Source organism: Sinohyriopsis cumingii, chromosome 6 (assembly GCF_028554795.1).
Source record: "Sinohyriopsis cumingii isolate HCF-2022 chromosome 6, ASM2855479v2, whole genome shotgun sequence".
NCBI lineage: Eukaryota > Metazoa > Mollusca > Bivalvia > Unionida > Unionidae > Sinohyriopsis > Sinohyriopsis cumingii.
Window position 1 is genome coordinate 73,045,549 of NC_142966.1, and position 17,521 is coordinate 73,063,069.

Here is a 17,521-nt window from a genome sequence, read left to right on the forward strand (position 1 = left end):
CCACAAATGATATGATCTTCCATTCAGGGGGCGTAACTTTCAAGCTGGCTTCTGTGGCAGTCATGTTGGACATGATATTGGCACCATTTTCACATAGGACCAACATAAATAGATTTTCAAGATGGCCTGTATGGTGACAATCCTATGTGAGGGTCAGTTTTGTCTATAGCATGGCTGCAACTTTGATGGCATAGAAACTAGTATGGTCGGTAGCAATTAAAACATAATGAAAATCTATCTGTACAATCACACTGATAGTAAAGTCTGATTTGACAGTGTATGTTGAAGAGACCTAATTTATAAATTTCACACATGATCCTCATTAATAAAACCTAACAACATTAATACCTCCAGCCTGATATAGTTGGCATATGGATTTCTTATGCAATGTGCATTTGCTTTATCTGGCACTTGTCCCTTGACTCATTTACAGTCACTGCAATTGACTTGTATTTTGAACAAAAATTCACTAAATCTTGTGCATGCCTTTGCATAATGGATCATACTCATAAATAAGAATGCTCTGGGACTAAAAACCACAGTCTCAATTCTGAATTCAGATTTATTTACAGCTGGAAAGATTAAATTATGTATAGAAATTGATGCACAAAATTCAGGACTGCAAAAATTTGGAAGTGGTATAATTTTAGGGGCGTTTGCAAGTGGAAGTTTTACTGTATACATGTCTTATGTTCTTAAAATTGTATCATATATAAGGATAGATGAACTTGTATGGCACCATATATCGATAGTACTTTTGTTGTTCCCTGACTAGCAATACAACTATATAAAAACGATCTTTAAAAAAACAAAATGTTTAAACATGAAAATATAAAATTGTAAAATGAACATGCCCCAATTTATATTTATGATTCAACTCAGATAAACATTTGGAACAGTCCTGTACTTTTAGCTTTCAGTTTCAGTCAAGCTGCAGCATACATAAGACATATTGGCCATATATACGTGCTTACTGCAAACTGCACAGACCTAGATCTATGAATAATGCGCATGTTGATCTGGATATATGCAGTTTGCACTTTGTTAGGAATAATCAGTAGAACAAACATGGACTCAACTTACAGTCAAGTATATTCAGTATTTTGGTTGTTAATTAGGAATCTTTCTATGCTTTTCCTCAGCCCCCTAAACACCAATCTCCAAAGTCTTAAAAAAAACAAAAATAGCTCAAGAAAGTGTGAACACAACAAAGTGAAATGGATACAAAATGCTCATGACCATAATGAAGTTATGGCCCTTTCTCACTGTATTATTAGGTCATTACATCCCTGCAAGAAAAAATGAAGCCGTCAGAAGACAGTAAAGTTCATTTGCCCATATTTGTTCAGACATCATATTTCTTCAGTATGGATATGGAGTACTTTTCAGACCATATGCTGATTTCCAATTTGATGACTACATGCAAATGAGTCCAAAAATAAACTTGCCTAAACAAAGTTTATATTGGTAACCTGTTATTGGTACAGACAAGTAGTAGAACAAATCAAAATAATGTTTCATGACTGCACGCAACAATATCATAAAAACTGACCTAAAAGGTACCACACTGGTGCATGAAAAATAGGTCACAGTGACCAACTTTTTATATTAGTATAGTACTTTCAGGACTTATGCACATATAAAGTTTTATTCTGGTACAAATAACAGTCCTAGAAACTAACTGAAATTTAAAAAGTTTATATATAATCTATTGAGCATACAAAATAGGTAACGAGTGACATACTTTGGGTATTGTGGTGTTGTATTCCTTACGATCAATGTACTTTTCTTTTTCATGACTTTTCAAGTAACAATATTCCAAAAACCATACAAGGGATACATGATCACTGGAGAACAATAAGTACGTCCTTATGATCTTCATTTTGCAAAGAGGTGATGTACTCCTCAGGATGCAAGCTTATAGAGTAGAATGTCAATTATCTGAATAATTTGATCAAATATCCCATGAAAATGTTATTACAGTAGTCTTGAATCTATAAATGAAACTATACTGCCAGTCATGATGCAAATATAGAACAGATTAACATAAATCATAAACAAATACAATCCGATTTCATGCAAACAGACAATGGTATTATGATTAACTAAATTATCTTTTTAAAGTAAATTTAAATGTAACTTGTAGAGACGGGGCCCCGAGTGGCCGAGTGGTCTAAAGCGCTCTCCATTACGGATCACTGCCATCTCACCTCTGTCTTCGTGGGTTCGAGTCTTGGATTCAGCCTATGTGGATATGTGAGAAAGCTTGCCAGTAGCTTCTCGTGGGTCGGTGGTTCTTTCTGGGGTTTTCCCAGGTTCTTCATCCACCATTATTACTGGCCGCCATGTATAGCCTATCATGTGCTGAAAAATGGCGTTAAACCCTACAACAACAACAACAACTTGTAGAGACAGGAGAGAATGAAATAAAAATAGAGATCATTTATTCTTACACCTGATTGGCACCAAGCAAATGCTGCTATGTCAATATATAGGTTGTCCTACAGAACTTGAGATCTAATTAAGTATGATTAAAGATTCAAGACTGATCAAAGGCATTCTGAAGTCCAAGCATATGAAATTGTCTATCAACAGTCAATGGCAATCCATGTCAGCTGATTTTACCTTGATCAAAGCCTTTTGAAACTTGTATTCACATGTACGCTAATTTATGAATGTATTTAAGTAATATTTGTATTGTTCTTTTTTCTGCTCTTGAAAATATGTTGTATTTATTTAACTACTTATAAATATACAGTAAATGGTGTCATTATCAGACAATTTAATCTTGATTGCAAGAACAAACTTAAAGACCTAATAGTGTTTCCTACCTTAAATATTTTCAGCATGCTTTTCATGCTTTCTAATTTCATGGTGTTTGTTTTTTGTAATCATATCATTATATATGTTTTTATGTTATAGGTGTTGTCTAATGTTGTAAAGCGCTTACAGCTTCTAAAGATTAGGCGCTATACAAAGTCCTCATTATTATTATTATTATTGATACTTCCATTCAGTTCTACTTTCTTTAAAACAAATCTGATCATCTGGACAACAGATATTCCAGTCAAAATCTGTCCCATGATGAGTCTAGATGACTGATGGCTTACATTATTTTTTTATGACAATAATCAACAGTACTCTGGTAATTGACCTAAATGTGAAAACTATAAACTGTCAGTGAAGAATGAAGGTCTTAGAGATATTAGGATACATATACATAAAATACCTCCATGAAAGTACAAGCAACAGTGTTCTGCAAACTCACCTGAATGTAAAAAGTGCATTGATGAAGCATAGAAATACTGGTATGTTGATATGACCTACTTTGTTATGGTGGTGAAATATACCACAAGATGTATGCATATATAAAGTTTCCTGACTGTAATGAAATAGTGTCCAAGAAAATGATCTAAACAAAAAGGTATGCATTTGTCAGACTCCATGTCACTGATGAAAAGGGGGTCACTTGGGGTGTAGCATAAGTAGGGGCACACTAGGGGTATAGAATAGGATAAGTTCTGGTGTACTTTTGTGCAAGCATGCAAACATTAAGACTAGATATACCATAATGTGATACATTACTTTATTTATGATCACTTGAAGATGACATGGCAAGCTGTTTCTCAACCAGAAATCAGCTTTTACACATTTCAGCACAATTACAGTTAACAGATTTGCCGATAAACTTGAACTGTCATACACACATGATTAAACTTTTGAATATTTGCAGTTTTATTTTCTTCATGCTATTACATCCTTTAATAATCATATTTTGCTGTTGCAGTAAACAAAGCTGTCATGCAGACACAACAATGTGTGTAAATGTTGATCTAAGTGTCATTTACAGTAATTCTCGCATGATAAGACTAGGAATGTAACCTAATAAATTTCTTGGAAAGTACAGATGGGCTTATAATTATCAGAAAAATATATCCATAGTAAATATTAGGCAATATTGTAAAAGGAAATAGTGGTGGGTAACTGGCAAAATCTTCAACATGTTCAAAAAAATACAAGCATTTATATGAAAACAAGTAAAACATTAGCTGCATCTTAGAAAAAAATGACAATGTGCTTAGCATCCAAGAAATTACTAACCCATGGAAAACAAAAAAAAGAGCAAAATATAGCAGTACAAGATATTTGTCATTATTATAATTCTGAAATGTATAAATATTTTGAAAAGAAATTGTCTATGTAAGCTTGAGGTAGGCAAGATTCATTATTTTCTATTAAAAAAAAACAACAATTTGCAACACCAACCATACTGTATTCTTAAAAACACTGAAAGCATTCATAAACAGTGATAGGAAAACATAAGTACTTGTTATTACATGAATACATTGTAAATTATGTTGCTTTATAACAACAGTAAAATATAACAACAAAATCATACCTGCATATAACAATAAGGGTTGAAAGAAAACAACATGCAACTTGGTCCTGTATCTTCATATTCTTTCAAAATACCCTCAATTAACATAATATGACAGTGCCCTCTACGCCAGTTCAGTATCTTATATGAAGACCTTATTAAACACATGTATATTCCAGTGGTAAACCTCATGCACAGTTTCACCATGCAGTGTTTATTATACTACATTAAAAAGTAATACAACTCACCCTTATTTTAATTAGGCAAACAGGGTCCATCACTGCTGTCTGCATTTTGTACTGAACTGATGTAAACAGGACATTGGTAAGAAATGGAACCAAGATATAATGAGAACAGTGTACAAAAAAACTGCATTACTGCACAACTGATTTTTTTTTAATATGCAAAAATCATTTTAAAAAAATGTGGCACATTACAAATTGTAACAATACAATAAGAAAATTTGAGCAAAATTATAGTCATGCCATACTACCAGGAGAAAAGCACATGTACACATGCATTAATTTATATACATATACAAATTACTGACAATACTCCTGCACATTTGATTCAAATAATTCCCCAGTAGAGGGAATAAGAATGTTGATCACAAACACAAGTTCCTTTTGTTCTTAAGTTGTGAATAAAGTTGTTTTTCATACAGTAGATGGCAGCAATCTGCATCTTTTAACAAATAATATTCTCCATTAATAGTATCATTATGTCAAAACAAAACATTAAAGGTCACATTGGAATACATAACATCTTAACAATCTCATTTAATAATATCAATGGATAATAGACATTTATGAAACTGTAATAAACCAATTATTGGGAGTAAAATATGTTTCTTCAAATTACCTGATCACAATATTACTACCTATGAAAGCTAAAGGTTATCCAGCTTCATAAGTGGCAATCGGATCTCCCCTTAGTACTGGGACTGAAACCAAATCCAGTGAATACTATGGTTATCCAGCTTCATAAGTGGCAGTCGGATCTCCCCTTAGTACTGGGACTGGAACCAAATCCAGTGAATACTATGGTTAGTGGAGAGCACATTCTCTAAGTAGGACATAACTGAGAGGCAGGGATGGTGTATATTACCAATGGTATCATCAAAGAAACATATTTTACTCCAAAAATTGGCTTCTTCTTCAAGTACATTACCCAATAATCACAATATCTTATGAGAATTGGTAAAAGGTGGAAGGAGTTACATCCCCTTACCCTCGAGAGGCCATCTCCAGTTCCAAAGGTATTTGAGGTAACTTCAAGATTGAAAACCCAGCTAAATCAAAATTTCCATACGAGGAGATGTGGCTTTAGGAAAAGGGAAAATTAACCACCCTCTTTTGAAAATCCAGTGAAATCTGTCAAGCTGCTTCCTTGAGAAGCTGCTAAATGACCTGGGAAAGTAACACGTCATAATGCTGTTTCTCATTAAGCCTTGTTATGAAGAAGCTGGAGAAAGTTGACTCTGACCTCTATCCAATGACTTGTATAATGTCAGTTAGGGAAAAGTTTCAAATAAACAATTGTTGAGACTGGCCTAGCTTTATAAGCTGAAATGTGAAGCAGGCTCATTGGGTTAATTCTTCATATGCAGAGTGGATAAACCTTCTTATCCAGGAGTATAGAGCCTGTACTGATATATCATCCTTTCCTCCCTCAGAGGTAAGAATAGATAGGACCTCCTGCTTTGCACCAGCTCAGTTCCATTCAGGTACCACTTCAAAGCTCTCCTTGAGAACTTAAATGATTCTGAGTTGAAAGATCCAGGCTAGAAAGAGGTTTCATCATAAAAGACTGATTGTCCATGAGCTGGAGCCTGCAATGAAAGTAGGGCTTATCATGAGTGATACTGACCTATACCATCAGAACTGTAACTAGTTTGGGTCACCGATGGATTTTGATGATTCTGCCTGCTATCACTAGTAAGAATAAGAACCAGGTGTTATCCAAGAAGTGTTTCATTTAAACTGTCAAAAGCAGTTTGAATTATGCCTTATTAGGCCAGGCTAAAACTCATGATAGATTTGGCCTTGGGAACAGGGACAATGTCTTTTGGGTGTTTGAGATCAAAGTTCATCAAATCATTGGAAAAGTCCCTGTTTTGTCCAAGATCCTCTCTTCAATGATGGCATAAATGGATGTGGAACAGAAGCCTTTTTATTGTAACAGGTGCTGTTTCTGTTCATAAAGCCAAAGTCGGACATTAGCTATTTGGGATACTGATGCCTCAAGCAAAGAAATGTGTTCATGCTCACACCATTGTAAGAAAATTCTCCACTTCCCCTCATACACTTTCAAAATTGAGGGCCTTCTCACTTGAGCAATTCTCTCCAACACCTATTATGAAAACTGCTTGTTCTTGAAGGGCACAATCAGGAAGAGGTGATATCTGGATTCTCTTGATTTTCACAGTGCCTATGGAATCAGAGGCATTAGCAGGTAAGTGTTTCCAAGCTTTTTTCTATCGATGGAAACAGACTGGAATGCCCATGATTTGGACCCAAGACTGGTGAGACAATGGTTAGAAGTTTTACATTCCAACTTGTTGCAAAAAGATCCACTGAAAATCAAGGGATGGAGTAACCATTACATTTGTATTCATTGATTAATGTGGGACAGTGATTTTGCTAGTACATTAGGTGTGCCCAGAACATGATGAACTTGTATGTGGATTTGTCACTGACAGCACCATCCTAGAATATCCCAAACAAGCGTGTAGAAGTTTGTGGATTTGGTCCCCACTTGCTTTCTGAGATAATTAACCAGAGTGGAGGTGTCTGACAGAATAAAAATGCCCTCCCATCTAGCTTCTCCTTCCACCACTGAAATACCTTCAGTATGGCTTTCATCTCTAAGATACTGATATGCTCTCATCTATCCACACTGTCAACTTTGGAGGCTGTACCTGCCAAGGAACACCTGATGTAAGCCAAGTGAGGTTCTCCCATTTTCTGAGATGGTATCTCATGTGCATTGAGACCATTACTGCTTGTTCCAAGTGGCAACGTATCAGCCTCCATTGGAATAAAAGTATCTTTTGTAACAGTCATAAAATAGGCAACCTAGGACAAAAAGATATGCTGCTGCATTGAACAAATCCATTAAGCCAATGGAATTCTCTGGCTGAGGATCTGTTCTGTGCCAGGATTGGTTGCAGACAACTTCAGTTTTCAAAGCTAATCATTTTACCTGGGAGGGCTGGATATGCAAAGTAATGGTAGTATTCTTAAGGCATTATGACTGGGTAATGTATCTGAGAACACTTCAATTGCAAACTTAAATTCTGCAGATATGAAATTTAAGCAAGTCATTGAATAACACAAGAAAATGTGACCTGCTGCAAGAAACTTGCTGCAAATAAAACAACTGTTTTTCAAGTAATTTTTCACATACAAAAAAATATCTTTTTCAAAGTACTAAACTTAATGTGTAAAAGAAATATCACTATTAGGTAGTGGTCATGTATAAAGAAAGATCAAGGACCCAAAGCTGAGGACTCCTCTGAAATATCTAGATGACTGTCAACATGAAATTCACATGTATCCAATGTAACTGCACTACTAAATCATAATTCATTAGGACAATGCTGTTATATTTTGCTTAGACGTGTGTATTGCAATACAAAAATTTGAAAATGGATAAGTATGGCATAGACACAGGTACCACATCATCACACATTCATTCTTACACCTTGTGCTCAAAACAAATTATTCCCCCATATATCAGAAGAATTTCAGTCCTTCTTCATGCCATTTTGTTCAATGTATTTTACATATCCCTGTTGAGCTGAAGTAGTGACCATAAAAATTGTCCATTAGGCTCCAAAACTCAACAGAGTTCTTTCTTATCCCAAGTACAAGCCATTGATAAAAGTTGGTACTGTGTATCAGTAAGTACATCTATACTTTGTACGGTCTGGCAATATTGGATCTCAGTATACAAAGAAGAGACATTTCTGTTTGTGAGAATAAAGGCGTCAATGGTAATGAAACTTTCAAAAGTAGCACCTAGTATTACATAATAATATATGTATCAGCATAAACCCACATCAATAAATGATACAATGAAAAACTTAAAGTATATGTCAAGCAGCACATATCCAAAATAGTGATAACTGTCGCAAGAGCTAGAAAGGGCCAAAAAACAGGGTGGGGTGGAGGGCCATAGGGAAATTAATAAAGCTGACTCTTTAGACTGCAGATGTGAAATGCCATCAAGATGAATTCACACATGTTTACACAGCAAATATCAAATAAAATATTCAAGCAAGTTCATTAAGTTCAGATTTGTTACCTGATAATTTTCAATTACAAGGGGCTTTGATTTCTATATCAAACCTCAAGCTTAGACAATCATCATGCTGTAGTGGAAAAAAGATATAAAATAATGATTTGTATGGGTCTTGTGTATGAATAATTAAAGGGTACCAAAACTTACATGAATTACAGTATTAATCTCATTACAAAAATGTAATATCTGATAAACACTTTTATAGATCCTATATGAAAATGAGTTGGAGTCTGCAAATTAGACTAGTACCTTGTAACAATTTTGTTGACTTATCTTTGAACAGAATTAATACAAAGACCTAGAAATCCTCCATGATGAAGGATGTGGACATCACAGAAAATTAAATATCTATACTATGCAGATAATATAAATCCATCTGGGTTTTCTTGCTTCATTCTTTGCAGACAAGTCAAATTTGATATTAGGCACTGGCTGAAACTCGTAATAATTTAGCACAAAAACATGCAAAAACATTTCTTAAACACACTTCTCAAAGCAGGCTTCATCACCGAAAGTAAATTTCACTTTATATATTTAGAAATTAAGAAGAAAAATCTATGTAAGACTTTAACTCAGTCAGAATTACACCTGCAGAGAAGGACCCAGAATTTTTTGCTGATTACGTTATGCAAAGGGGTGGCTTATTTTGCTTAAATTGGTTAACATTCTGTTCTTTTCACTGAGAAGTGTCTATTTTTAACTGGAAAAAGGCAGTGTGTCTTAACAACTATGTATACTTCTCTTGCTGTTCCACTGACCTGGTACAACTGAAAGGGTACTCAGATCTTAAAATTCTTTCTTCAGGATGTCTACAGGTTTGAATTAGGCAACTGTATTATGTAAAACGTTTGTATGATGGACATGTATTTTGACTTTATTGTTCATAATACTCATATCCAATCATAAACATAGGCACCATAAGTTTTGTATACTCCAAAATAGTGAATTAAAAATATGCAAACAAGTAAAAAAAAACATAACTGATATTCCATTAATATCATGGCATAGTGGTCCCTCTCAGTAAAACCGCTTAGTAAACTGCTGTCCACCTTATAATATGGGTAACATCAGGAATTTCTTTAAAACGGACATGTTTTACCATTACTACTTAATTTACTTCATTTCACTGTAGTTCTTGGCTCATGAAAACTAATTATAATGTGATTTCACACCATTCATTACTCTGCTTTGCAATGACTCCCATAAACAGCCGAATCATCAGGAAGCACTACAACTGAAAATCACACATGTTGGGTTTGTCAACATCCTCCAATTCTGCTGCTAGACTTGGAGACTGTAATGTTTCCATGTTGGCTAAAATCCTGCTGACCTCTGCTCTTTGACTCTCAGATATGTGCTGGGTAATGTGAACAATGGAATCCATGGCAACCTCAGGGTTGTCTTGTACCAAACTGAAAAAGGGAGTAATGTGTATATTTAAATTATTTATAGCTATGTATTTTAGCAGTGGACAAATATTAGTGAGCCAGTGATCGCAGAAAGTGATATCAAAATTAAATCTGATCAAAATTTAATATTCTTTTAGTCCATTTCATTTTATTAAGAAAATATTTCACCATCAAAAGGACTTAAAAGACATAAACTTGGTAAATTTAAAAAAAAATTTCATGTCTTTGTGGTTGCAATTATATAAGTGTAGGTAAATGTATGTAATGGACAATGCTAAGTCTAAAAATACATTTTGTTTAGAAGTTTCTTAAAAACTTAACAGAAAACAGTTTTTCTTCCTTCTTTTAGATCATATTTGAACTTGCATTATTCTTCTATAGGTGTATAAAAAATGATAACTTATTCTCAACTAGACAAATCTGCTTTTGGACCATGCAATCTCATCCTCTTGGGATCTCAAAACACATTATTTGAACCTCTACCCCCTGTCTGGGAATCCTGAAGATCTTAAGAGTATTTTAGCATATGCTACAAACACAATGCCATGTTCTGGAGGTTCTGTCTGGTTATCACCTAGAAACTGGTGTTTGTTCTTGCTAAAATAAAAATCTCTCTGTATCTGTAATCTCTAATATTTATTAAATAGCTTAAAACTGCTCATTTGATTGGACATAATTGCTCGATTCTGTGTCTGAGAAAATAACCCACAGGTTTTATGCTGTTTTACTGACTAATCTGAACAAACTGCATTGATCCAGATCCGCTGGCTCATTATGTGATGGAAGATCTGGATCTCTGCACTTGGAATTGACTTATAAATGAGTACTGACAGTATTTCTAACGACTTTTTGAAAAATATGGTCCATCCGAGGACAACTAGTATTGTTTTAAACTTGTCAACGGAACAAAAAATAAATATTCAAGCACTGTGCATGTGTTACATCCCCAATAGGTCCCGACAGGTCGTAGTAATTAGTCTATTTGCAAATACCTGATGTTAGCCGAAACATTTAACACACACGCATACAAGCAATCCCTTCTACTTGCATAAGTGCATGTTTATCTACAAAACTCCAATTAAGTAATAGAACATTATTACATACATGCACCACAGAATTTCTGTAAATAACATCCACAAATACATCAACTCACCTTCTGACTTGCTGAAGTACATGTTCCCTCTGCAGACACCTGATGTTCTCAGACACCACATTTTTGCCATTGTTCTCCTCTACCTGATCAGTCAGCCACTGAACAACAGCCTTGTCATCCTCCCATAGGTATGCCTGACAGGCGGGATAAATAACATGGAGATAATACAAATGCCAATTCATTTACTATACAATCTGATGAAACATACTGAGAATTAATTAATCATCATGGATAAAACACAGAACAAGTATGGCAAGGAATTATATATTTTGTTGGCAATTATGACTATGTTTCTGAATCATTATATGAACATATACAATTTTACATTAAACCTTTAATTTCACTGCAAAGCAAAATGTAACTATACAGTTTTATATTGGATCTTTAATTTCACTGCAAAGTTGCATGTAACTACACAATTTTATATTGGACCTTTAAATTCACTAAAATGTTGCATGTAACTAAACAATTTTACTTTGAATTCACTGAAAAGTTGGAAGTAACTATACAACATTACAGTGGACCTTTAAATTCACTGCAAAGTTGCATGTAACTACACAATTTTACACTGGACCTTTAAATTCACTAAAATGTTGCATGTAACTAAACAATTTTACTTTGAATTCACTGAAAAATTGCAAGTAACTATACAACATTACAGTGGACCTTTAAATTCACTGCAAAGTTGCATGTAACTACACAATTTTACATTGGACCTTTAAATTCACTAAAATGTTGCATGTAACTACACAATTTTACTTTGAATTCACTGAAAAGTTGCAAGTAATTATACAACATTACAGTGGACCTTTAGATTCATGATTTGTAGCAATGACAAAAACCATGAAAATTGGTATCACACAAGTATGCGTGAATTCTGAGTAGTGTGCACATCTGCTGGAATACTTTAAAATAATTCATATACTTAGGATTTTCTTTCAGCTTCAAAATTTTCATTCATATCCTGACATATCATTGTGATAAGATTTATTTCAAGTTACATGTAATTGGATCCTTATACTATCTGGGTTAAAATGATCAAGGGGTCATTTTCTACAGTGTTGGGTAATGAAAATGATCAAGGGGTCATTTTCTACAGTGTTAGGTAATGAAAATGATCAAGGGGTCATTTTCTACAGTGTTGGGTAATGAAAATGATCAAGGGGTCATTTTCTACAGTGTTGGGTAATGAAAATGATCAAGGAGTCATTTTCTACAGTGTTAGGTAATGAAAATGATCAAGGGGTCATTTTCTACAGTGTTAGGTAATGAAAATGATCAAGGGGTCATTTTCTACAGTGTTAGGTAATGCAAATGATCAAGGGGTCATTTTCTACAGTGTTAGGTAATGCAAATGATCAAGGGGTCATTTTCTACAGTGTTAGGTAATGAAAATGATCAAGGAGTCATTTTCTACAGTGTTAGGTAATGAAAATGATCAAGGAGTCATTTTCTACAGTGTTAGGTAATGAAAATGATCAAGGGGTCATTTTCTACAGTGTTAGGTAATGAAAATGATCAAGGGGTCATTTTCTACAGTGTTAGGTAATGAAAATGATCAAGGGGTCATTTTCTACAGTGTTAGGTAATGAAAATGATCAAGGAGTCATTTTCTACAGTGTTAGGTAATGAAAATGATCAAGGAGTCATTTTCTACAGTGTTAGGTAATGAAAATGATCAAGGGGTCATTTTCTACAGTGTTAGGTAATGAAAATGATCAAGGGGTCATTTTCTACAGTGTTAGGTAATGAAAATGATCAAGGAGTCATTTTCTACAGTGTTAGGTAATGAAAATGATCAAGGGGTCATTTTCTACAGTGTTAGGTAATGCAAATGATCAAGGGGTCATTTTCTACAGTGTTAGGTAATGCAAATGATCAAGGGGTCATTTTCTACAGTGTTAGGTAATGCAAATGATCAAGGGGTCATTTTCTACAGTGTTAGGTAATGCAAATGATCAAGGAGTCATTTTCTACAGTGTTAGGTAATGAAAATGATCAAGGAGTCATTTTCTACAGTGTTAGGTAATGCAAATGATCAAGGAGTCATTTTCTACAGTGTTAGGTAATGCAAATGATCAAGGGGTCATTTTCTACAGTGTTAGGTAATGAAAATGTATCAACTAAAAGTTTAACTTTTCTTGAAGAAAAGGAAACAAAATACCACATGTTGCAAGTGATATATATGTATATACAGTGCAACCTGTCTTGAAAGACCACTGCTATGAGAGACCACCTTTATAAACATTTCATATCTCAGCTCATAAACAATGGCCGTAAGGTACCAATTAAAAATAGTTCTAAATTTAATAAATGCTTTAGTGTGCAAAATTTTAGAATGGTCTCACTGACATAATCTGCATCATTGATGTAATCTGTATTACTGACATAATCTGCATCATGGATGTAATCTAAGATGTATTATTTTTGTGCATCATATTTGCTGACATACATTGACAGTTCCTTGGTCCTCCACAAACCATCGACTGAGCATGGAGTTGAGCTGACCGTCACTAAGGCTCTTGGTAAACTGGCTCATCTTGGCCTTCACATCCTGTTCTAGCAGACGCCTTTTCAATCGCCAGTAGAAAAACTCCCGACTTCGAGGCCAATCCAACACATCCTAAAACAAAACCACAGTAAAAACAAAGTTACATTTAACTCTAACATTCCAAAGGGTTACAGTAACCAAGTCATAAATAGTAAATTAGAGGCATCATTTGCCAAGATTAATTATTACCTACCCAATGCATTTAAATACTATGGAATAATTAGAATTTTTCTTTCAAAATAAGATATTTGTTGTAGGCAAGAAAGTACTTTCTTGGTTACAAATAGCATGTTACTTTACAACACAGATGCTTACGTCATATAACTAAAAAATGATGGTTTAACAATAAAGTGAAAACTTCTAAGTCCAATGTAGGGGACCTACATTAGTTAGCTGGACCGTATATGACAGAATGAAATGATAATACCTGTACCACTTGCCCCCCTTCACAGAATAACTTCAGGGAATGTTGAAAGATTTTGGATATGTATATATGATCAAAAGTAATTTACACCAGGAGACAAATAATAAAAGGTAAAGATATTACAAACACTCAGATAAAAACATGAAGAATAAAAAAGGCAAAAAAAAAGGTAACATCATTAAAATACAAGGTAATTTTTTTCTATATAAACCAAACTCTTGAGGTTCAATAACTTCTCATAATATTATCACAGAATGTTTCATTCATCCAAACATGTTGCTAGTATTAGTTGCCTAGGCCAACATGATTGAGGGTTTATCAAGCAAGCTTATTCTCTGTTCCCTTTGCTTTGCACCTGTTCATTCTCCACATTTTTTTAAAATGAAGCAGTGTGCATGTGATTTGGATTTTTAACATAGCTTTAACAATTTTTCAGTCATATCGCTACGATGTCTGCAGTGTGACAGTTTATAGTGATGTCTAGCACTAGGGCATCATGCCGCATGATGTCCCACCCAGTCACATTATCGTGACACCAGGCCGACCAGTCATAACACTAACCTCTTAATGCTGACAGCCAAGCAAGGCAACTGTTAGTATCATTTCTGTAAATCTTTGGTAAGACTCGGCCAGGGATTGAACCCACAACCTCCCGCATCCGAGGCAGATGCTCTAACCACTAGGCCACCAGAGCGGTGCTTTAATAAAGCAGTAACAGTTTGTTTGGATTGTAATGTCATTAAAACATGAAAATACTTTTTTTTGTCAAACTCAGCTTTTTCTTTCTATAGAAAGAAAACATGAGGCCCAAAGCTTGATAGTGGCTTACATAACTTGACACTTTACAATTTCTGGAATCAGTCGAGTATACAGTCTGATTGTGTCACTGGCCCTTCAAGATTTTCCAAAGAAGCCACCAAGAATTTGACACTGACCACTAGAGTTTACTCACAGTTTGTCTAGAGATTACATGAAGATTTGATGATAAATTAAATATTTTTTATTGATAAGAGAGGTGAAGAATAATTTATTCCTCACAGGTTTCAGGTAATGAAGTAGGGACAAACTAATAAACACTTGTAGCTAGTGTGAGCATTACAGTCATCACTATGAGTTGTTTTTAATACTCTTAAGTATCTTTCTTGTTTGCGGGTAATATTTATAGTCATGTAGACTTTGTGAGTAATAATTACAGTCATGTAGACATTGTGAGTTATAATTATAGTCATGTAGACTTGTGAGTAATAATTAGTCATGTAGACATTGTGAGTTATAATTATAGTCATGTAGACTGCTTGTGAGTAATAATTATAGTCATGTAGACATTGTGAGTAATAATTAGTCATGCAGACTTTGTGAGTAATAATTATAGTCATGTCGACATTGTGAGTTATAATTATAGTCATGTAGACTTGTGGGTAATAATTATAGTCATGTAGACATTGTGAGTTATAATTATAGTCATGTAGACTTTGCTTGTGAGTCATAATTATAGTCATGTTGACTTTTGTGAGTAATAATTATAGAGTCATGTAGACTTTGTGAGTAATAATTATTGAATCATGTAGACTTTGTGAGTAATAATTATATTGTCATGTAGACATTGTGAGTAATAATTATAGAGTCATGTAGACTTTGTAAGTAATAATTATAGAGTCATGTAGACTTTGTTCACCATTTATGTTGCAATTTGTTGCCATAAGATTTTGAATGATGTTCAGCAGATTCAGTGCAAACTGGTTCACTATTACTGTCATGGGGCTGTTCTGAATCTGCCATGTTACCAAATTGCTAGGGAATCAAGCACAAATAGACCAGAGGGGTAGTTGGTTTTTATTTCAATATAACCGACATTACTACTAATTTTGAAATGAGTGTGTTGAACTTTCTATAGTTTTAAATTTTCCACTTCATTAACTGAGAAATAAAAATAATTCACATTTAGAACATTTTAACTTATTATATTTGTAAGTTGTAGACAGTTCTGAAATGCATGTCAGATTATTATTTATGGTTAATTAATAACTTAGTCTGATTTCAACCTGATCTGCCTATGCCAGATGAATTCCTCTTTGTAACTACCTGGTGAAGGCTGTTGTTGAATGATCTTAAGCTATGAAAGAACAACACATCTATTATGATAATGACAAAATACTCAGCCATAATATATTTTCTTCTTGAACACAGCTCTAAATTAATCCAAGGAATTCAATTGATTCCCAACCCATAACCTAAGGATGAATCCAATTTTAAACCGATCCAACAATATAATTTGGTTACTAACTGAAATGGTCCCCTTCTCCTCCATGCGACCTGCTGTGTCATGAAGGTCAGCAAAACTGACTGCCACTTGGTGATACATAGGAAGCAACTCTTCCTCCCTATTGCTCAGCTGCCGTTCCAAGCTCTTTAACTCCTGTTCTGACAGGCTGGGGTTGTGCATTTTCTCTGCAAGCTGAATACATATAGGATCCATTCGTCGCATGGCTTTCTCAAGATCCTTTCGACGGAACTTGATTTCTACAGTTCCCTCTGGCTCAAGAACACCTCCTCTGTTGTTCAATAAAGACACAATAACTTTAAAGATTTTCATAAAACACAATTTCACTTAAAATAACTACTGCAGCATTGTTCTCCATTAATTTGTGTCTGTCATTTATACTGGCTACTAAGATGAATTCAAATGCAAACTGCATAGACCCAGATCTACCATCTCATTCTGTGCCAAAAAGATCTGGGTCGATGCAGTTTGTTAGCAGAACAAACCACATATATATCAGCACACTATGCTATGTCAGATGAGGGTCTATATGGTTTGCAGCTGGACTCAACTACTAAGGGACTATATATGGTATGTGCAATGTAGATACAGTAATATAGTGAAAGCTCCCAAGACTGTAATTCCATGGGACCAAGTAAAATTTTCAGCTTCAGGGGTTTTCAATTTAATAAGGTTCTCATATTACATCTAAAATAAAATGAAATCAATTATGTTTCCTTAATTATCAAATATAAAACATATATTTAGTACCCATGTTACTGTACTTAGTACAATGATCATGTTCTTATAAAGTAAGATACAAATTTAGTTTCAATACTTGTTTACATTTTTATGTAAATTTACATGGTTTTATATAATACTGAGAGAAGATTGTTGGAAAATTGTTCGGTGAGTGTGTGAATCTTGTTTTAAGAGACTGATGTTCTACAGTCCAATTTTTTTTCATCAGTTCAAGATAAGACCATTTCTTTTTCTACCATCCCAGATATTCTTGAGTGATAAGATTTTCAAACTACCCAC

At 34.3% G+C, this 17,521-nt stretch overlaps 1 protein-coding gene across 3 annotated transcripts in view; it reads right to left on the reverse strand.

Moving 5' to 3' along the window:
* Positions 1 to 3,569: 3,569 nt before the first annotated feature.
* The window catches only part of LOC149797203 (acetyl-CoA carboxylase-like), a 197,716-nt gene continuing 183,764 nt past the window's right edge, over positions 3,570 to 17,521 (reverse strand). For all 3 annotated transcript variants that reach the window (XM_089961889.1, XM_089961888.1, XM_089961890.1), the window contains exons 52-55: positions 16,505 to 16,772; positions 13,698 to 13,868; positions 11,246 to 11,379; positions 3,570 to 10,095 (exon numbers count right to left, since the gene is read on the reverse strand). In XM_089961889.1, coding sequence (XP_089818015.1) covers positions 9,912 to 10,095; positions 11,246 to 11,379; positions 13,698 to 13,868; positions 16,505 to 16,772 — 757 coding nt within the window. In that variant the 3' untranslated portion in view covers positions 3,570 to 9,911. The remainder of the gene's footprint in view (positions 10,096 to 11,245; positions 11,380 to 13,697; positions 13,869 to 16,504; positions 16,773 to 17,521) is intronic.